This window comes from Octopus sinensis, unplaced genomic scaffold (assembly GCF_006345805.1).
Source record: "Octopus sinensis unplaced genomic scaffold, ASM634580v1 Contig18768, whole genome shotgun sequence".
Classification (NCBI taxonomy): Eukaryota; Metazoa; Mollusca; class Cephalopoda; order Octopoda; family Octopodidae; genus Octopus; species Octopus sinensis.
Genome location: NW_021836007.1, coordinates 2,895 through 25,722, shown reverse-complemented (window position 1 = coordinate 25,722; position 22,828 = coordinate 2,895). Strand labels below are relative to the sequence as shown.

The 22,828-nt window shown below is 38.9% G+C and overlaps 3 protein-coding genes across 3 annotated transcripts; 2 read left to right on the top strand and 1 right to left on the bottom strand.

Moving 5' to 3' along the window:
* The first annotated feature begins 2,055 nt into the window (after nucleotides 1–2,055).
* LOC115231762 lies at nucleotides 2,056–2,442 on the top strand. The gene has a single exon (XM_029801710.1). It carries the CDS (start codon nucleotides 2,056–2,058, stop codon nucleotides 2,440–2,442), a length of 387 nt encoding a protein of 128 aa, XP_029657570.1.
* Nucleotides 2,443–17,702: 15,260 nt separating this feature from the next.
* LOC118761953 (dynein heavy chain 6, axonemal-like) lies at nucleotides 17,703–18,514 on the top strand. The gene is made up of 2 exons (XM_036500157.1): nucleotides 17,703–18,069; nucleotides 18,100–18,514. Exons 1-2 carry the CDS (start codon nucleotides 17,755–17,757, stop codon nucleotides 18,445–18,447), a joined length of 663 nt encoding a protein of 220 aa, XP_036356050.1. The 5' UTR covers nucleotides 17,703–17,754; the 3' UTR covers nucleotides 18,448–18,514.
* A 3,392-nt stretch (nucleotides 18,515–21,906) lies between these two features.
* Nucleotides 21,907–22,278, bottom strand: LOC115231761 (protein FAM200A-like). Its single transcript, XM_029801708.1, has one exon. It carries the CDS (start codon nucleotides 22,276–22,278, stop codon nucleotides 21,907–21,909), a length of 372 nt encoding a protein of 123 aa, XP_029657568.1.
* Nucleotides 22,279–22,828: the final 550 nt, after the last annotated feature.

Below are 22,828 nucleotides of genomic sequence, written 5' to 3'. Positions count from 1 at the left end.
AACTGTGCAGACAGGCTTGCTCCTTCAGAAGATTCTTGTTTTGACATTTTCATAAATTACACCCCTCGACATAAATATTGGTGAATCTTCAACTTACTTCATTCATACAAAGAATGATTTAATTTTTTCTTCAGATATATTTTAAAATCTGATAAAATTGATAAAAATTAATTTAATTATTTAAATTTTGAAATTTTGTCTAAGAAATTTGGAAAAAACAACGACTTTCATTGGCATAAAATTTGGTTATTGTTAGATTAATATGTAGAATAACCTCCTTTTGCCGAATAGATCTCCCAACACCTTTTTTTCATTGACTCAACTAATTTTTCAAGTGTTTTTGATGGAATAGAATTCCAAATATCTAATAGATTTTCCTTCAGTGCCTGAATGTTCTCATTTTTTCTTTGCCTAATTTGAACCTTCATATAAGCCCACAAATGCTCTATCGGATTTAAATCCGGAGATTGCGAAGGCCATTCTAATTTTTTAATATTTTTTTCGCGAAAATATTGAATAATCATTTTTGATGTATGGCAGGGAGCGTTGTCTTGTTGAAAAATATAGTCAACAATCCCCATTTTTTGTACAGAAAATGGCAAATTATTGGTCAAAATAGATTGATATTTTGCAGAATTAAGCGTTTTGTCTATAAATACCAAATCGCCTACCCCATGATAGGAAAAACAACCCCACCCCATGACTTTCCCTAATTTTTTATTACATCATAATTTACCTTTTCCAAATTTGACAGTTGGAGTAATATTTTCGAATTTATTCATTTCAAATTTTTTTCTATACACAATTTTTCTTTTTTGGATCGGTAATAATTCAAAAATACATTCATCAGAAAAGATTATTGATCTAAAATCATGGTCTGAAATTTGAAGAAATTTTTGGACGATCTCGAATCTGGAAACCATGTGTTTTTTTGTTAGAAGTGGTTTTTTCTTTGCAATTCTTCCGAAAATTCAATTTTTATTTAAATTTCGTATTATGGTTCGAGACGAGACACGTGTTCCAGAAAACTTTTCTATTTCATTAGAGAGTTCAGAAGCAGTTAAAGATGAATTTTCCTCTGATGTGCGTACCAAATGATTAATTTGCACATTATTCAAAATTGATAGTCTTCCAGAACCATGTTGGCGGTCATATGATCCAGTTTTATTGTATTTCTTGATAAAATTTACGACTGTTGAATATGGAACACCGGTTTCTTTAGAAATTTTAATATATGACATATTTAAGTCGTATAGCGCAATTATTTTCCCTTTCATAAACGAATCGAGAGTATTATATCTAAAAATATTTTTTTATTAAGATCAATCTCTAAATACTAGCATAATTTGACGGTTTAAATTTTATAACCAATTTTTGTCACTAACCTAATTGCCGACATGCTTTAAATTTCTTGCAATATTAAAATTTAAATCTATTTTAATTATAAATACAAAATAAATATTATTTTAGAAGATCTAAAGGATCTTAAAGTATGAATTTATTCGTTTTTAAATGAAAAAAAGCAGGAAAGATTAAACAACCAAATTTTTTGTCGAGGGGTGTATGAAGCATTTAGATTTTTCAAAAATATTAACAATTAATATAAACTAAAATTTGATTACAGACACTATGAACAAGGATTCGGTATCTATTAACGATACAGTGGAGCAAATAAGTCATGGCACACCTATCATTTTTTTGTAATTCAATATATTTTTACAATGATAACTTTTTCGATTTAGTTCATCATGCTACACAATAAAATCTTGCATTCTTTTGAACCCATTTCGTGCTAATTATATTCATGAATTTCAAATAAATATAATTGTTTTTGCTTCATATTTAGAAAAACGTCAAATTTGATGTGTAAAAAAGTGATGACACTATCAAAAAATATGGATTTTTTTGACAATAAAATACAAATGATTATCTTTTGGTGCCTTGTTTTTTCTTTGAAATAATTGATTCTTAGTTCTATTAATATAATTGATTAGTAGATTCCGATTAGTATAAATATACTTTTATTTTTCGCCTTTTATTAAAATTATCTCGTCGATGAGGAAAGAGCATTCTTTAGACCTAAAACAACGAGTTGTAACTGCCCAGCAAAACGGTAAAAGTTATGGAGAGATTTCTAAATTGTTGATATTACCAAAAAGTACTGTTCGAAATATTATTACTCGATGGAAGCAACGCGGAACTGTTATTAATAAACCAAGATCGGGTGCTCCAAAAAAGATATCTCTGCGTTCTTCTTCATTAATGAAAAAATTAGTTACTTCAAACCCAAAAATAACTCGAAAAGAATTGGCCGATAATTTAAAAATCACAGGAACGTCAGTGTCCCTTCGTACAATCACTTCTACACTACGCAAAGAAGGTATCAATAAGCGAAGGCCCCGTCGAGTTCCGTTATTAAAGAAAATACACCTTTCAGCGTGAATCCAATATGCAAAAAATCTTTTGAACAAAGAAAATGAATTCATAAACAATATTTTGTGGTCGGACGAATCAAAATACAACTTTTCGGACTGAACTACACGCTTTCAATTTGGGGCAAATCAAATCAGGCGTATATCCCAAAATGCACCGTACCTACCGTAAAGCACGGGGGAGGTAGTATCATGTTGTAAGGTTGTTTTTCATCAACAGGTGTTGGTGAACTATTTGTAATTGATGGAATGATGAATTCTCTTAAATATTGCGAAATTTTGGAAAAATGTCTTTTACCTTCGGTCGCGAACTTAAATTTGACACAACATTGGACATTCCAGCATGACAACGATCCTAAGCACAAGTCAAAAGTAACCGTTAAATGGTTAGAAAAAAACAAAATAAATGTTTTGGAATGGCCAAGTCAATCGCCAGACCTGAATCCCATCGAAAACTTATGGAAAATATTAAAAATAAAAGTTGGCTTAAGAAAACCAAAAAATATCCAGGAATTAAAAACAATTTGCTACGAAGAATAGAAAAATATTTCTAAAGTAGAATGTCAAAAACTAATTTTTTCTTAAAAAAACGATTGGAAGCAGTTCTGCTAGCAAAAGGGAATGCAACTAAATATTAATTGGATTTCGTGCCATTACTTTTTTCTCTCAAAAAATTGACTTTTAAAAATAAATCGTTAATTAGTGCACTATTAATAATTCCCTTTAAGATAGTTTTTTTAATAATTTATCTAAAAAGTTCTATATTACTAATTTATTTTTTAAAGTAATGTATTTAATAATTTTTTTGCAAAGAATTGTTAAATTTAGTCAAAATTTGCAAAGGTGCCATGACTTTTTTGCCCCACTGTATGTCGCATGCTCCACTCCAGGTGGCTCCCTTTCTTTAATTCTTTTAAGTTTCAGCTTTGTTCATTTTCCCTCGGATTCCAAGTAAAAAATTTTTAATTAAAAGAATTTTTTTTAGTTTTTTAATAATAAAATTTGTTTGATTAAATTAACATTAAAATAATTAGGTTAGCGTCTGTGATTAAATATGATAATAACAATTTTTATTTTTATTTTGTCTAATGTGACTTGCGATCTAATACCATTTGAAAAATATTACGGGGATTTGGCAAAAATAAAAATAACAGGCATTGATGTGAAAAATTGTAACATGACTTCATGTATTGTATATGCAGGCAAAGAATTTGAGATACAAATAAATCTAACAATATGTATAGATACGATTTTATTTATAGCCGAGCCAATCAGCAATTTTAAAGCGAGAGCATTCATCCGAAAACGCACATTCCTATTTTTACAATTTCCAATGCATGTGATTATGTTTTGGGAAATTGTCCACCTGTGAAAGGAGATAAAATCTCTTTTAATTATAAAAAGATACTTCCCAATATACCTACAATAGTATTTTTGATATATTTATCATATAGCCGATGCATCTACATCTTACTTGGAAGTTTTTCGACAGCGATGTAATGGTCGGAGGCGCCAGAATTGCGTTTAGGACTATCTGGAATATTATGAATTCAGAAAACAAAATTGGTGTCAATATTCGATTATAATGAATCTCCTTAATCTAATTAACCTCACTAATAATTATGTTTTTTGATTTTGATTAATCCTCTTTTTCTTATCTTAATAATAAAATGGTATGGTGTCTGTCTGTGTGTGCACACCAACTTCAAGTTGGCAAACTACTGATAAAATCTAAAAATCCTCCGCCTTATAATTCGCCAATAATGGGTAACAAGTCTAAAATGATGATGTCCTTCAAAAATCTTCTACCCAAAAAACTTACATATCAAGAATATCGTCGATGATGAGGTTCTTAAAACTTTCTCACCAAAAAAAATTAAAAAATATATTTTCTGGATTTTGATTAAAATAAACAACACACATGTACTTGACTCACATGATGATCCATCACGCAGGCATAAAATTGGCCAACCCTCAGAATGCCCCTTGAAAAAATTGGGTTTAAAAAATAGAATGAGAAACGTCATTGCGTCCTCAAATCAGAGATTATGGAGTGAGATAAAAAATGCATGGAATAACATCGAAAAAGACGTCATTGTATGACTTTTTGAATTCATTCCGGAAAGAATTTATTTAGTAGTAAGGAATTAAGGCGGAACTTCGAAATATTGACCTATTAAATAAAATTAGATTTATTTTTTGCGTTTTTTAAAAAGGTCCCTCCAATATATGGACGGATTGTTTTTTCTATTTTTAAATTGCCAGAAATATTTCATCGACGTTTTTATAATTGTTGCAAACTTATCGATCTTAGTTAAAAAATTATTTTATTTTTTAGACTTTTTGAAATTTTGCCACAAATATGGATTTTTAGTCAAAAAATACGGTGCCTTTAACATTTGGTTGCGACTGTTACAAATAACCCAAATGTGCTAAAGATTGTCAGGAATTGTAGCGTATTGGTGGTCTTGGCGCTATTTTTTTTGCTGACATTGGAAATACCATAACTAACAATTAGACACAGAAGTCAAGACGAGTCAAGACGGATGTACGGTAACCTATTAAAATTCTCAAAGTTGAATTTTTAATGTGTAAAAAATAAAATAATTTTTATCATATTTCAATCCCTCAGCGTCCCAAATTGTGATCCGCTTCGTATCCCATATTATAATACTCCCATCTTGAGCTACTGATATGAGTTAATTTTTATATTTATTAGTGTTTTTAATACTTTTCAAATATTGACCAATTACAATCATAAATTTTAGATAAATGCCCGCTTAGATTTCGCCCGAGACTTACTTTAAAGTTAAATATATCTTCCACATCAAAACATATATCTTCCAAACATTGAATCTGAAAAATAATATTAATTTATTGAATAACTTTAGGATCAAATTTTGGTTTTAGAGACATCAATTAATGGCAAAATCGAAATTTATTTTATTATTACTGATTATAGGTTGACAGAAATACTCGAAACATTGCTTCTATACGAGATGAGTAAGTAAATTTTATGTTAATATAATGACCAAAAATTTTGAATTCTAGAATACCGAATGTTGAATTTTCCAAATTAGTTTAACTAGATTCTTTTTGGTTTCTTAAAATTAAACTGATTTATTTATCTATTAATTGATTTGTGGTCAGATCAACTATAAATATTTATGAACTGAGAATTAATTTCTAATCAAAAATCTCACGAAATCAAATTCTATATTCATTTCTAGATTCTAGAGACCGCTAGAAAATCATTTTTGATTTTCCAACATCTTTGATTCTCACTAATTAATTATTCTTTGACAGCCCAGAGAGACTTTTAGGTCAGCGGAACATGATCAAAACAGTCTGGGAAAACTAGGTGTTCCATTTAGACAAAAACGACGTCTTCTCTACTACGCAGTAGCCTGTCCATGCATAGTCTCCTACGATTTTAATCACTTTTTGAGCATGGTAAGCGATATAAAACTCAACAAGATGCTCGGTTTTAAACAAATTAAATTTTTTGTGGTGACTGGCTTATTTAATTGCACGTTTATTTACCTCTAAATCGGCGTGTCTCAAAGTGGATACCGCGGGCTAGTACTAGGGGTGACGCGAAAAATTCGAAAAATTATTTTATTATTTAAGTAAATTTATTTTAGTTAGACCAAATAAATAGATTTTCAACAAATAACGTTCCGTGTCGACATCTATAGTGTTATCGTTATTTTTTAGTATTTTTTTGTAGATTTATTATATTCGAGTTAATGAATAACAAAACGTTTTATTGAAATAACTCAAAAGACGATCATTGTCTGTATAAAAATTAAAGATAAAGAAACGAAAATAGCTGGACGAATATCCTTTATATGGATTTGCAAAGTGCTGTGATAAATATGCTTTATCGAAAGCCGAATGTATGTTTTGTCACAAAATATTGTGTAACGCTTATCTTGTTTCTTCTAAACTTTCATTTGTGAACTAGTAGATCATTTGGAGCAATTAAAAGTGAATTAAAAAAATATTTTCCAGGCAAAAAAGTGAATAATGATTAGATTAAGAATCCTTTCATAATGATCAATAAATTGGAAAATATTTCTTCTGCTGAATATCAACAAATTTTTGAAATGTCAACAGATCACGGATTGAAAGAATTGGTAAAAAAGTTAAACAATTTTTAGATTTAGAATTGAAGCATTGTTCATTTTTTGAGTAAATACAAAATCAGTATCCATCATCGTCAGACCAGTCTGTCTATGCTCTCTTACCATTTTATGTGAATCTGCATTTTCCATGCTCTTTAAAGATGCTCTTTAAAGATTGGGAAGGACGTCAGTCGACTTAAAGCTGAATAATATATCCGTACCCTTCTGCAGGAGTCAGACGGTCCTAGGGGTAACCCTCGACATGCACCTCTGTTTCTCCCCACATGCGGACAACCTCCTTCGCAAATGCGAACAAAAATTGAACATACTACGAACTCTATCCGGAATATGGAAAAACGGGTCGCACCCGGTACTGCCGAATATCTACCGCAAGTACTTCGAACCTTGTATTGCCTACGCTTGCGGATCATGGGGTTCGCGGCTATCGTGGTCCAACAGGAGGCGAATCGAGGAGGCCCAACAAAGGGCCCTCAGATTAACCGATCGTTGGTCACATGATAGCCAACGGCCGGTTCCAGCTTCTCTGGAAGACCTCATCAAGCTGAACCTGGGCCCGTCAGCCAATGCTCCGCCAAAAACAGCCTGCCGCCCAGTGCGATCTTGTGTGGGCTCGTGAAAGGATCACCGAGCGAGGATGAGGTCCCTGGTTGATCACGTGACGTTTGTTCGGTTTTTAGCGTGGTCTTGGTGAAAAAAAGGGTGTCACGAAACAAAAAATTTAGGAAACCCTGCTCTAAATAACTAAAAAAATTGAAATGTTATTCATGTATTGTAACCAAGCTACAGAATGAGAAGTAAGCTTTCTAAGATTAGTGACAATTAGAAAAAAACGATTCATGCGAACTGCCGTGGGTGAAAGTACGTGGGACAACGAGAGGGGGATGCCCCAAACTGCCCCAGCTAGAGCCACTGGTTGGAGTAAAAAATAAAAAGTCTAGCCATTCTTGGGAAGAGTGCAGAAAGAACCGTCTTACATTCGGGAGAAAAGACAAGTGGAGGTGAAAACTAAGGCGAAAGTGAAAAAGGTATCTCTGGACAACATACAATTGCGAAAGGTAAAGCAATATGATTACTGTAGGCTGTGTTGGCCAAGTACGAGGTGTCGCTACCGAAAGAACTGGCTTGTTTGCCTCGAAACAAGATCGAGACACAACTGAAGTTTATGGACGAATACTGGGGAAATAGAAATTTGCTGGAGACGATTGGGGTAATTCGTGAGAACCCGTGGGTGGGGTTCTTCTATTTGGTCCCAGCAGTAAGCAAGTCGAGTGTGGAGTATCACTATTATAACCTCAAGTGAGTGGAATCAGTCGATTTTAGGGTGACTAACTATCAGGAGATTTCAAAGACGGATTACTGCACAATGAGTGGAGTAGGCTTCACTCGAACAAGACAGGGCGACGAAGTTGACTTTACTCACCTTCATGTGTTTGAACAAGAATATAAACATTTCCGTGCTATCCACAAAGTACATTAAAACGAGTCCATCAGATCCCTACCTTTCAACAATTTAAGCGATGGAAGGCATTCATGGTCTGGCGTTGGACTATTCGCTGCGAAAAGATTAAAAGTGCTAAAAAACAAATAGAAAACTCTCTTTTCTTGGTCAATCCGGTAGATTTCAGTGTTTATATCAAGCCTCTCCGGTCCGCCCTTTTGAGTCTTCGAGGAATGAGCTACCGAATCTGTGATCTGACGTTGACTAACTTGGCATACGACCAAACAGTGAGTCTGGACAAGTTTGTGCAAGACCACGCTTCGTCGACTGCCCAAATGCAGGAGAAACTAAAGGAATTCCGAAGCATTGTGATTGACGTGATCAAATGTGCCTGTCGAACTGCCCTGCTCGAGAAGGGTTTCAACCCCGACGACTATCCATTCCGTGAAATCTACGACAGTCCTCGCAATGATAACACAAGTAGGTGACTCTGAGGAAGAGGAAATGGCTGAATTCGCAGAAGCCTGTGAGAATTTAAGTTATACGGAACAGGCTGCCAAGAGAGAGGAATGCAGGCGACTGACATGGTTAGGTGAACTAATAGAATGTAGTTTCGTCTGTTTGTCGGACTATTTGATCACAAATGCACTTCACACTCTCACGGTCCGCTCGATCGAGACCATCAAAAATTATTTATCCAACCAAATAAACCTCACTCCTTCCGACAATATCATTTCCAGTTTTACTCGGACTAAGCAAGACGTGAGTGGGGACTTGGAAGAATATTTCAGCCTGAAAGAGGCAGGAATCCAAGTCAATATAAGGCAAGCAAAGGTACCTTGGAATGACAATGCTAGAAACCATTTGACCAAGTAATTGAGTCCTGTCCCTCTTTCCTGGTGGAAATGCTGCTCGAAAACGGACAAATTGAATTCTCGCCCAATCTGGAGACGTTTGAGACTGCATTGGAAGAAATAGGAAACAACTTTACAAAAACGATGATTGCAGTAGAAAATCTCTTACCTGACCCTCATTTTCACCCATTCACAAAGTAATTCTTCACACCAACAAAAGACCTTTCATCAACAATAAATTTGAGGAGAGGACGAGTGGGACGGGACCAAACTTGAAGGCTATCTTCGAAGACGATACACACTTGCAAGCAGTCAGAAAAGATGTACAGGTATTTCCGTGCTCGTATTGCAGGACTGCATTGGAAAGGCCTTCTCAGCAGCCAATAAATACGCGCAAACTTTTTCCAGTTACCTTGAGTTCTACAACATGGACGAGGCCCTCGGAATTGACTCGTTTCTTAACAAACATGTTCAGTTCTTGGCTTCTTCATTGGAAAAGCATCACATTGAAAGCCGAATGGCCATCAGTATTGTCGAGAAACGTGCTATCGGTTTGCTTCTTGTGGATGCTCGTGAATTTAAACAAAAGTTATGTCCCTCTCCCAATCGGTGCATTCAAGTACGACCCTTAAAGCACGTATAGTACATCCACGACGTTCTTCCCAACCAGGCACGCCAGATGGTCGACAAAGTGCTCAGTGGTCTCAATGACGCCCAATTCCGTCTGGATATGCGACCGAGCGATACACCTGAAATTGTGCAAAGTCTGCTCTTCTTGGACGAGATACAAGAACGAGTTTGTAGACCATTTTGAAGCGTAGATTGATTTTGTGGAAAGTGAAATTGACATCATCAGGGACATGTACGAACTCATTTCCAAGTTCAGTGTCCCCTCGCCCCCTGAAGACGACGTGATCTACCAGGTTTGTGAGTAAGAGCGACTCAGACTGTGACTCCCACAATAAATAATGTGCGTAACAGCATCGATAAAGTGTCCGCTGAGCGACAAGACACGATTCGGAAACTGTGTCTCTCACTGGACAAGGACACATGTGAATTATTCAAAGAAATCAAGGAAATCAAGAAAAGTGTCCAAGTAGGTCGATATCTAATTCCAGAATCCATCCAATCTTGACCCGGCGGGAAATAAGGAGAGATCCTGAGTTGTTTGGGAATCCACGGTGCACGTGTGGAGGAACTGAAAGAAAAGACTGAATTGTACAGGAGTCACCAACTGCGTTTCCAACTGGAGGTCACCACATATGAGGAGTTGGAAGACGTACAAGAGGAAATTTCGCTCAAGACGATTCTGTGGAATTCGATAGACGAATGGGAAACCCTGGTGCAGTCATGGATTGACGTTTGTTGATGATAAACAGTGGTAGGTCGACCTAAAGCAGTGCGACTTAGACCAACTTGACTCGATCACGGGTAAGTATTGGAAGATTGTGCAAAAACTGGACAAAGGACTGTCCCCGAATTTAATGACCAGCCAGTTGAAAGAACGGGTATGAAGTTTTATGTATTAGCAGGTGAATTATATTAAGTACAAAATTCCTGTTTTGATGAACCTGAAAAACCCGGCCTTGAAAGCACGGCACTGGGCCGTGATCAATGAAATTATAAACATTGAATCCATGACTATCAGCAGTCTAGAGCAATGCAATGCCTTTGAATACGACCAGCAAATTAAGGAAATATCCACCAAGGCTTCATCCGAAGCCGCACTCGAGTCAATGTTCAAAAAAGTATTCAACTCCCAAAATCGTAGATCGAGGACTCGTGGAAGCATACCGAGTTCCACGTCCCTGTCTACAAAGAGCAAAGAGACGTTTATGTGCTTGGAGGAACTGAGGACATTGAGCAACTCTTGGATGATTCGATTGTGGGTGTCTCCAGTATCCTTTCCTCGAGAAATGTGGGCCCGATCAGTTCGAGAGTAGAAGAACTAAAAAAACAATTCCAAGTTTTTGAGGCCACGCTGGTAAGTGGAGTGATTATGGAGATCAGAACGAGTGGCTCGAATGCCAAAAGTCTTGGATGTACTTGGAATCCATCTTTTCTGCCCCTGAGATACAACGACAGCTTCCCGAGGAGTCCAAACTCTTTTCCAAAGTGGACAAGTCGTTCAAGGAAATAATGAGGAAGACTCATCGTGTGCCTCTGGCAATTCGAGCATGCACTCAGGCAGGTACCATATTCCCTCGAACAAGCAGGACTGGTTGATACTTTCACCAACAACAATCAAATGCTTCAACAAATTCTCAAATGTCTCGAAAAGTACTTGGAAACAAAAAGAGAGGCTTTTCCGCGGTTCTATTTTCTTTCCAACGATCAACTTTTGGACATTTTGGCTCAGACTCGAAACCCCATGGCAGTGCAGCCACATCTGAATAAATGTTTCGACGCAATAAAGTCTCTCGAATTCGAACCAAGCACTCCTAACATACTTGCCATGATATCTCCCGAAGGCGAAAAGGTCAAGTTAAGAAAAGTTCGTGTCACATAAATTGACCAAACAGGGTCTCCGTGCTCGTGGAAACGTGGAAGATTGGCTGTCCAATGTAGAAGAGGCCATGCTCATTAGTGTGCGTAATCACACCAAGAAGGCACTCCTCAGCAAAAAACCCTTTGAGGAGTGGGTCAAGACGTGGCCCTCGCAGGTGGTCTTGACAGTGTCCCAAATATGCTGGTGTGAGACCATCTCTCAAATATTATCCAATGGGTCACAAATGTCTGATTTTGAGCAAACGAGCGTAGCCCGATTGAATTATTTGGCTGATCAAGTGCGACAGCCCAACTCAGAGCTCTTTCAGCAAATTCTCTGCACACTTATAACAATCAATGTCCACTGCCGAGACATAGTTAGTCAACTTGTTGCAGACAGAGTAAAACATATTCAAGTAAAAATAGGTCACTGACATTGGAGATTTTGCATGGGTAAAACAGCTGCGGTATTACTGGGAGGCCGAGGACTGTGTTGTGCGAATGTCTATTTCCGAATATAAATACGGCTACGAATATGTGGGAGCGTCCTCCCGACTGGTGATCACCCCCCTTACTGTATGTTCTCTTCTGTATTCAGGACCGTTGTTACATTTGTTTGATGGGCGCACTCCAGTTCGACCTTGGCGGGGCACCAGCTGGTCCTGCTGGCACCGGAAAGACCGAAACCACCAAAGACCTGGCCAAGACACTGGGAAAGCATTGTGTTGTGTTCAATTGTTCGGACGGATTGGACTATCAAGTTGAATTCATCAATTTATGTAGACCATGGGACGGTTTTTCACTGGTCTTGTCCAGTCTGGCTCGTGGTGCTGTTTCGACGAGTTCAATCGAATTGATATTCAAGTCCTTTCAGTCATTGCCCAACAACTCATCACAATACGCAACGCAAAAGCAGCCAAACTAACCACATTCAACTTTGAAGGAAAAAATGTCCAACTTGTCCCAACTTGTGCCACTTTTATAACCATGAATCCTTCCTATGCTGGTCGTACAGAATTGCCTGACAACTTGAAAGCACTTTTCCGTCCCTTCTCTATGATGGTCCCCGATTACAGTCTTCCAAATTACTTTATTATATTAGAGCTCATTGCAGAGGTCATTCTCTACTCGCAAGGCTTCCAAACCTCTAAATACCTTTCCAACAAAGTTGTCCAACTTTACAAACTCTGTTCGGAGCAACTCTCACAGCAGGATCACTACGATTTCGGCATGAGAGCCCTCAAATCAGTCTTGGTCATGGCCGGTTCGCAAAAACAACAAAATCCAGACGAGGATGAAAGCATCGTTTTGATCAGGGCAATCCGAGGGGCCAATCTCCCCAAATTTCTGAGACGAGACGCGGATTTGTTTCTGGTGGAATGTTTAACTAACCCCCAGGACATTGTCCTTGACTTGTTTCCAGGAATCACTGTTGGTGAAAACGACTACGAAGAGTTCAGTCAGGAAATTGGGAATATCTGTCAGAAAAACAACTTGAGTGTTGTGAAGGCACAGTCCAAGCAAATTGTCCAATTGTACGAGACAATGTTGGTAAGGCACGGAGTAATGCTGGTGGGACCCACCGGTGGTGGCAAGACGACGTTGTACCAAGTGAATGACATGTCACATTGAGTAGACGTTGGCACAAGTTGAGGGACACGTGGGATCAGTGGAGACTTGTGTGATCAACCCGAAAGCCATTTCAATGCAAGAACTCTACGGCGGCGTGAACAAACAGACTTTGGAATGGAAAGACGGACTGATGGCCCTGACAATAAGAAAAGCCGTTTCTGTAAGTCATTGCCATTAAATACAGGCCAACAACCCCCACTGGGTCATCTGCGACGGACCTGTGGATGCTTCGTGGATCGAGAACATGAACACTGTACTTGACGACAATAAAATGCTTTGTCTGCCCAACAGTGAGCGTATTAAACTCACTCCAAACATTCGTATGCTTTTCGAAGTCGAGGACCTGTCCGTCGCCTCGCCTGCAACTGTCAGTCGGTAGACAATTTTTTTGGACAAATAGATGTGGAATGCTCTACGTTGATTCACAAGATCTCGGATGGCTTCCGTGGGTGCAAAGATGGCTGAAGTCGCACAAGAACAAACTAAGTGAGACCACTTTCAACCACATTCTCGAACTATTTACGAAATATGTAGACGAGGGTCTTCATTTTGTGTCCACCAAGACCACCCAGGTCATTCGGCAGGTTGCACGTGTCGAGAATTTGTAGTGTGATTTGGCCAAGGTTACTACTCTCTGCAAACTCATCGAGTCTATTCTCTTCCCCCTCAAAGAGCCTTCTCGAACCGTTATTTCCACAATTTTCGTTTTTTGCTACTTGTGGGCTATCGGAGGGAATTTAGTCGAGTCTGACTGGGATGTGTTTGATACGTTCATTAAACAACTCTTTGAAGAGAACGGCGACGTCAGGGTAGTTCCTGTCAATCAACAGATTCCCGGCCAAGGTGATCTCTGGAGTTACTACGTGGACACGGAGACAAGAAAAATGGAGCATTGGGAACGAGCCATTCCCCCCTTCCATTCGGGCAGTGGGTTCTTCGATATGATTGTCCCAAACAGTGATACTGTCAAATACGGCTTTTTGGCTGATAAGTTGATCACAGTCCAAATGCCCGTCATGTTTGTGGGGAAAAGTGGAGTTGGCAAGGTACCAAGTCATGGATGTCCCAGTCTGTAATTGCACGGAACACATTGCACCAATTGAGGACTCAGTCAAATGTCTTGCCTCTCTCCCTCAATTTTTCGGCGCAAACGAGCAGTGCCAGCATTCAGCAAATGATTGAAGCTAAACTTGAAAAACACCGTCGCAACATCTTAGGTGACTAATTGAGCATATTTTCCAGGGCCTTCGAAAGGGAAGCATATGGTGGTCTTCCTTGATGACGTAAACATGCCTAAACCCGACCTTTATGGGTGCCAGCCTCCAATCGAATTGTTGAGGCAGTTGCAGGACATGAGAGGACTATATGATCGGCAATCACTGAGCTGGCGATGGATCACAGTTGAAGGATTGTAATATTTCTAGGACGTGACATTGATGGCCGCCTGTGGACCTCAAGGGTGCATGACCAATCGCTTCACTCGGCATTTTTCCATCCTTAATGTCCCCCCTCCCTCAGATCACAACCTCAAACATATTTTCCAGGTGGTCTGGATGAGTATACTTTAGAACATTTTGAAAGTTATGGAATTTCCCCACCAAGTCAGACTGGCAGTCGACTCGGTGATTTTGGCCTCCGTCGAAATTTACCAGAGAATGCAGAACGAATTGCTCCCGACCCCTGCCAAGTGTCACTACTCGTTCAATCTGAGAGACTTGTCAAGATGTTTCCAAGGTAAGAGTTTGCACGTGTTTCAGGAATCATGCAAGTCAAGACCATCTTCGACGACCAATCACTTTACAAACTTTTCTATCATGAAATCACCAGAGCATTTCAAGACCGCCTCATCGATCAAACTGACCAAAATTTGTTTCAAACTATTTTGCGACAGACCTCTTCCACTTACGAAGTGTTTGGCTCATTCATTTGTAGTCTTTCATGACCAACCCTCCAATTTACGGTGATTTGATGAACAGGGGAAAGTACGAGGAAATGGACAAAAACAAGCTGAGAAGAATGCTCACTGAGGTTAACGAGAGTTCTCTCTACTGTCAGTATCAAAGTGACTTGATCTTGTTTGAAGACGCTATTCAGCATGTTTCACGAATCGCCCGCATAATTCGCCAAGAACGGGGGAATGGACTCCTCGTGGGAGTTGGGGGAACGGGCAAGAAATGTTTCACCAGGTCAAACTGATCAGTCATTTCAGACTGGCCGCACAAATTTACGAATATGAGTGCTTTGAGATCAAAGTCACTCCCAAATACGACTCCACAGCCTTCAGAGAAGACGTCAAAAAACTTTACAAAATAGCGGGAATTGATGACCGGAATGTCGTCTTTCTGCTCGCAGATAATCAAATTAAAGACTTTCTTCAAGAAATAAACGACATTCTGAATTCCGGCCATGTGCCCGACTTATTTGAGGACGAGGATGTGGAACAAATTATAATGAGCTGTCAATCTGAGGGATTGACTGACAGTCGTGAGGCGGTCTATGAGTCGTTCATCGATCGTGTGCGGTAGTAATGTGATAGTCACTACTCAGGCGGAATTTGCACGTTGTCATTACACTGAGTGCGTCTGAATTTCGGACTGTTTACAGGATGTTTCCATCTTTAGTGAACTGCTGCATTATTGACTGGTTTGAAGAATGGAAAGATGAGGGACTGCACTCAGTGGCTCACTCATTTATCAGTAAAATAGAATTGAAAGACGAAAATTTGATGGTTGTGTTAATAAGCACAGTCTAGGGAAAATTGTGCGATTGCTGCATTCGAGTGCATCGCAGTGTCCACAAAATGTCAGTCAAATTTGAGGAAGAAATGGGAAGACATTATTGCCTCAATCCAGTCAGTTATATCGAATTACTCAACTTGTTTACATCTATGCTTAGCACGACCAAAGAGTAATTGCATTTCATTATTTCAAGGGACCTCTCTCGAGAACATCAAAAGATTAAAAACGGGTTGGCCAAACTGATAGAAACTAACCAAATCGTCATTTCAATGGAAAAACAACTCCATCAACTGGAGCCTGTGCTTAAAGAAAAGTCAAAGGAAACTGAAAAGTTAATGGAAAAATTGTCGGAAGACCAGGACAAAGCAGATATTGTGAGGATCTGAAAGTAACGCTTAGACACGGAAACTGGTGCTAGAGGACGAGGCTGTGGTGAAGGTAAAGGCGGAAGAAACCAAGGCCATAGCGGAGGATGCTCAACGTGACCTGAAGGAGGCTCTGCCTGAACTGGAGGCTGCCATTAAAGTAATTTGTTATGATGAGAAATAGTCCCTCGACGCACTCGATAAAAGTGACATTGCAGAAATCAGAGTATTCAAAACCCCACCCGAATTAGTGCAGACTGTCATGGAAGCTGTGTGTGTCCTCTTTCACTTAAAGTCTTTTCGAATCTTTGATTTAGAACCGACTGGGCGTCCGCAAAGCAACTGCTGTCGGACACTAACTTGATCAGAAAACTATACGACTACGATAAAGAGAACATAAACGATTCAGTGCTTCGGAAACTCAAGAAATACATCGAGAATGAGAACTTTACTCCTCAAGTGATTGAAAAAGTGTCAAAAGTAAAGTCACTTTTTATGGTTTAGGCCTGTAAATCTTTATGCATGTGGGTTAGGGCTATTTATTTGTTTGCCCAAGTAAACAAAACTGTCCGGCCCAAAAAGGAAAGGTACATTAGTTGAAACACACAAGACTTGCTGTGGCCGAAAAAGACTTGAAGCAAGTCATGACGGTTCTCCACACCAAGCAGACCCAACTCAGCAACGTCCAACAACAAATCAGCGAATTACAAAATGCCTATGAGGCCAGTGTCCTTGAAAAGAGAAATTTGGAAAAACAGATTTCAACCACGACCGGTCGACTGAGACGCGCTTCCAAGCTAATGGAGGCTCTGGGCGACGAGAAAGAAATCTGGGAGGCCGAAATAAAAGTTTGGTAGAGAACGTCAAATTTTAGACACTGGAAAAAAAGATTGAGGACCTCGTTGGGAATGTAATGGTGTGTTCTGCTTGGGTGACGTATGTGGGTGCATTCAGTGTTGGTTACCGAGAAAGACTAATATTGAAATGGGTCAAGTATGCGCGTAGAGAGGGAATACCGATATCAGAGGACTATGACATAATACAAATATTTGCCTCACCCTATCAAGTGCGCCACTGGACGTCCAACAAACTTCCCAACAATCAAGTCTCCATTCAGAACGCACTCCTCGCCACCAAAGGGAAACGATGGCCACTAATGATTGACCCACAAGGACAGGTCTCCTTCTTTGTTTTAAGAACAGGCCAACACGTGGATAAGAAGCATGGAGGCTGCCAATGACCTTAAAGTTATTAAAATGACGGACAAGCATTTTGCGAGGACATTAGAGAACGCAATTCGAATTGGGGTGCCTTTGTTGATCGAGGATGTGGGAGAGTCAGTGGACCCTCTTCTTTACTCAGTCCTCGAGAAGAGAGTGAGCGATGACTTTAATTGATAGGACGGGGTGATCACACTAGGGGACCGAGATGTGGAGTACGACCCTCATTTCCGACTTTACATGACCACAAAATTGAACAATCCCGTTTACCAGCCCAACTTATTCACACGAGTGACAGTAATCAATTTTACAGTCACACTGGGGGGACTCCAAGATCAACTGCTGAGGCAAGAGATCAATGATAAATGATAGTCATGTCGTCCAACTCGAGAAGCCAAAACTAGAACAAGACCGGAATGAATTGATCCTTCAAATAAACAATGACAGAAATCAACTTAAGGCAATCATCGACCGAGTCCTCGTCCTTTTGTACGACTCAGAAGGAAATGTCCTCGATAATACTCAACTCATCACTGCTCTCAACGAATCCAAAGTTGTTCAATTTTCTTACTCAGGCCAAATTCAGCCAAATCTCTTCTCGTCTCACCCAGACAGAAATAACCGAAAAAGAGATTACTCGGGCACGGGACGTTTACATAAGTGTTGCTGAGCGAGGCGCAATTCTGTATTTTGTCATCGCGGACATGGCCAAAGTAGACCCAATGTACCAGTTCTCCCTCCAATACTTCAAACAGGCTTCAAATGCTTTCATTAACCACCAATAGATTTTCTCCCAATCCATTCTGGACTGTGTCGAGTCGGGGGACACCAGACTGGACTGTCTTGTCCAAGCAATATCCATCGACGCCTATTTGCACGTTTCTCGGTATTTCTTATTTTTTAAAGTCAGGGGACTGTTTGAGAAACATAAACTTGTTTTTTCTTTTCTGTTATGCGTCGAAATAATGCTTGCCCGCAATGACCTCACATCCCACGAACTCGATTTGTTCATTCGAGGAGACATTGAGTCGATCATTTCCGAGGATCTTGCCAATTGCTTTGCCCAAACACGTGCATATGTGACCAGTGGGGACTCAAAGGTCTATTTTATTCTCGATGGCAGATATTCCTGACAGACAATCAACTTGATGAATTCCATGTGGAGTCCGTTACACCTTTCCAAAAAATCCTGCTCGTAAAAGTCTGCCGACGTGATCAAGTACTCTATTTCCAGCCGATTGATTTAGCTGACTCACGCGATTTCCAACTTAATCAGAGACAACTTGGGACACGAGTACATCCAAAGCAGACCACTCGACATGTCCTCGGTTTATCAACACACTTCCAAAACGACTCCTCTACTCTTGGTACTCAGCACTGGCTCAGACCCATTCGGGGCCATTCAAAAGCTGAGCGTTGAATATGAAATGCAGGACAGGTCTCCACCTCCTCATTAAAATGGTAGGTGTCTCTTTTTGTCTTTGGGACAAGGACAGGGACCTGTGGCAGAAAAGTATATCGAAACAGCCTTGAAGGATGGGAGTTGGGTTTTTCTGCAAAATTGTCATTTGGCAAAATCGTGGATGGCCCGCCTGGAGCAGATTGTCCTGAATATTCAAGAAAACCCCGAAGGTGTAAATGACTCGTTCCGACTATTCCTTTCCTCCATGCCAGCCCCATTTTTTCCCGTGACAGTCCTCCAGAATTGTGTCAAAGTGACAAATGAGGCCCCAAAGGGAATTCGAGCAAACGTGGAGAGGTCATTCCGGGAATTAGGCGAGGAATATTTCGAGGAGAAAGAAGGAGGTATTGGAGAGCTTACGTGGAGAAAACTGGTCTATAGTCTGAGTCTGTTTCACGCGGTCGTATTAGAGCGGAAAAAATACGGGCCACTGGGATGGAATATAATGGTAAGATTATTGTTACTTTACAAATAGTACGAGTTCACCGATTCTGACCGCGAATGTTCTCTTCTTAACGCTACGTTCTTATGCAGTGGCGGGACTATTCCCTGGCACTCCCTCAATTACATAAACAGAGAGGTAGTCACGTGTATTCATCACTAGATTACTTATGGGGGGAGAGTCACTGATCAATGGGATCTGCGCTGTCTGGGAGTTATTCTCGAACGATTTATCAACCAGCAAATTCTCGAAGATACGAACATTAATGGACAATATGACCCTATTTTTAAAGAGAACAAACATTTTCTAGACGGTCTCCCTTTGCAAGATTCACCTAATATATTCGGGATGCACGAAAATGCAGATATATCATTCCAAGTATGTTTCCACTCTCAGTCGATAGTTGTCACAATCCTCCGACTTGCTAGAGACCATCAGGAACATTAAACCACACATTGCGGTCAAAGGAACTGGGCAAACTAGTGACGAGATCGTAGAGGAATTAATCAACTCAATTCAACAACAATTGCCCCTAAAACTAGCAGAATACACATTGGTTGACCAATCCACTCATCCAATAGACCAAGAGCAATTCCCTCGCCATTTTCTTATCACAAGAAATAGAAAAAATGGCCTATCTGCTGGAAACTATTCAGGTCTGATCATCTCATCATTTGCAGAAGTCCCTCAATCACTTGCAGAGAGCAATCCAAGGATTCCAAGTCCTCACTGAAGACTTGGAAATGTGCTACAATTCTCTATTGAAAAACCAGGCAATTATCAATTCTTCATGAAACAGGTCCCCTCAATATGGGAGAGGGTCGCTTACCCTTCCCTTCACTCTCTCTCCTCCTGGATTCTCGATCTTACAATGCGATGTGAATTCTTCAATTTTTGGATTAAAAATGGCACTCCTAAATCTTTTTGGATACCTGCCTTGTTCTTCCCCCAAGGTTGACACAACTCACTCTATCAGGCTTCCTCACTGCCGTGTTACAGAACTATTCCCGCAAATATCAACTCCCCATTGACACTCTTCCTTTAGTTTCAACCTCTTCCCCAATACATCCACCAATCAAACCTCGCAGAAGAGATCAGGACTCGCAAATTGGCCAACCATTGTCAGTCGATACTCAAGTTAGTCTTAGTCACTACTCCATAGATTCAAGACATTGAAGACGGCGCTCTCATTCACGGACTTTACACCCAAGGCTTCGATGGAGTGACCAGGGTCAAATGGACGAGATGAACTACAGGGAAATGTCCTCCATTATGCCTGTCATCCACGTCTTACCCACACAGAACTTCACTCCTCCAAGCCACGATTACATAGCCCCTCTCTATAAAACCACGCAGAGATCAGGAGTCCTCTCAACTACTGGTTTATATTTATTCTAGAACAATAGGTCATTCTACTAACTTTATTGTGGCAGTCAACCTTCCCACTGACCAAAAGGACAGTCACTGGATACAGCGAGGGGCAGCTCTATTTTGCCAATTGGCCGACTAATATTAACTTTTATTAACATTCGCTTGTCTCGTTAATCCAACCAAAACAAAATATTAAATCCCCTAGATCAGGGGTCGGCAAAAGTGGGCTCGCAAGCTTTTGTTCGCTCTTTAAGTCTTAAGTAGGCTCTTTCAATTTTATTATTTTTATTATATGATTTTTGTAAAATTATTAAAAGTTTACATATTTAGTCGTAAATTTTGCTCGTACGATATACAGGCAACCCCTTATTGGGGCGACCCCGGACGTGGGGCACCCTCGGGTTTTGGGGCAATTGAATTTCTATAGGAGTTTTTCTGTTTATTCTTTATAAGATAAACCCCGTTATGGGCATTTAATATATTATATATTTTTTAGTTATAATTTTTGAATTTTATTTTACAATAACTAATAATAACGTGTTTCTGTTGTTATGCCGAAGAGAATTTCTGTCAAAGACAAATTAGAGATTGCAAAGGCTTTAAAAACGAAAAATATGTCTGAAAGACAAGTTTTAAACAAATTCAAGACAAGCAAAGGGACTATTTCTAGAATCAAACGAGAATATGTAATCTTGATGGATGTGAAGGTTCTAAGGGCTCCCGATAATAGTGATAAACATTCATTTCTCGACAAGGTGGTTTTTACTTCATTTCAAAAGTAATAATTAAGTATGCATAAATTTCTATAGATTAAGACAGAGGTTTCCAAGCTTTTTTTTACGCGCCTCCCTTAGAGAAAAAGTACAATCTTGCGCCTCCCTTTATATTCCATAATATAATACAATTATTATTTTATCAAAAACAATTTTTTAAAACAAAAAGTTAATGAGATAATTTTTATGTAGTTTATAACTTTTGTAATTTGCGCAAAAATATCGTTCAGTTCTGGACTCATATTCTTTGAGACAAGTGCTGATCTGTGCAGCATGCAGTGCGTCCAGATAATTTCTGGTGCTCTGTTTTTTACAAGAGCTTGAAGACCAGATTTATTTCCTGACATTGACTGTGCTCCGTCTGTACAAAGTCCAACACAATTGATCCATTCTATGTTATTTTCTTCAAAAAAAGTATCAATTATATTAAAAATTTCATTGGCCGTGCTCCTTCCGGAAATGTTTGCAGAATAATAGATCTTCTATTATTGTACTTTCTTCAGCATATCTGACATATGCAATTAAATGTGCATTTTTATTTATGTCAGCTCCTCATCAACTTGTATAGCAAATTTACAGTTACGTAGTCGAGAAACCAACTGATCACAAAGATCTTCAGATATGTCATCAATTCTCTAGCGACTGTGTTATCAGCAAGCGGTATTTGCTGTAATTGTTTTGCATAGGATTCGCCAAACATTGCTTCAACCATATCGATAGCTGCTGGCAAAACTAGAGTTTCTCCGATATTGTGCGGTTTCTTGCATTTTGCAATCCTGTAAGAAACTTTGTACGATGCTAGTAAAGCATTTGAAGAGACAGAAACAAGTTTTTTTAACGATTTCGTTTGGTTATCAAACTCTTCTAATTTTCTTTTAAAAAATTCTTCAGACTTATGGACATGTTCAGAATGCATCGTTTCAAAATGTCTTCTTAATTTGCATGGCCTCATACTATCTGCTGCAAGTGTTTTGAGGCAAAGCAAACAGAGGGGTTTTTCCATAGAATCAACAAAGATACGTGTGAATCCTAACAATAAGTAAGATGGAAAGTATTTTCTTGTCTTGGAGTGGTATTGATTATATTCCAATCATTTTGATTTTTTGAACCATCGTCAAAATCTTTATTATATCGTGAATTTTCTTTTGCAACCACTCAAGAATTTATTCATGTGTTAAAATTATTAATTGTCTAATAAATTAAATAAATTTTTGAAAAAATATAATTTTTAAATTAATAACTCTTATTATCGGATATAGTCACGTTTTTTACATAGATATATTTTTCTAAAAAATGTTCTGAAATACTTTCGCGCCTCCCTTGACACGAGTCAACGCCTCCCTAGGGAGGCGCGCCTCCCCATTTGGAAACCTCTGGATTAAGAAATGATAATTTGTGTAGTTTCGGGACCATTATTACAATTTACTGCCAAGAAAGCAGCTCAAATTTTAAATTTACCAGAATTT

Excerpts from the sequence above, each read along its gene's own strand:
- LOC115231762 (XM_029801710.1), top strand. The coding sequence starts at position 2,056 with ATGAGGAAAGAGCATTCTTTAGACCTAAAACAACGAGTTGTAACTGCC.
- LOC118761953 (XM_036500157.1), top strand. The coding sequence starts at position 17,755 with ATGACAGAAATCAACTTAAGGCAATCATCGACCGAGTCCTCGTCCTTT. Across the intron at positions 18,070-18,099 it reads CCCTCCAATACTTCAAACAG|ATTTTCTCCCAATCCATTCT; the intron begins GCTTCAAATGCT and ends AACCACCAATAG.
- LOC115231761 (XM_029801708.1), bottom strand. The coding sequence starts at position 22,278 with ATGCATTCTGAACATGTCCATAAGTCTGAAGAATTTTTTAAAAGAAAA.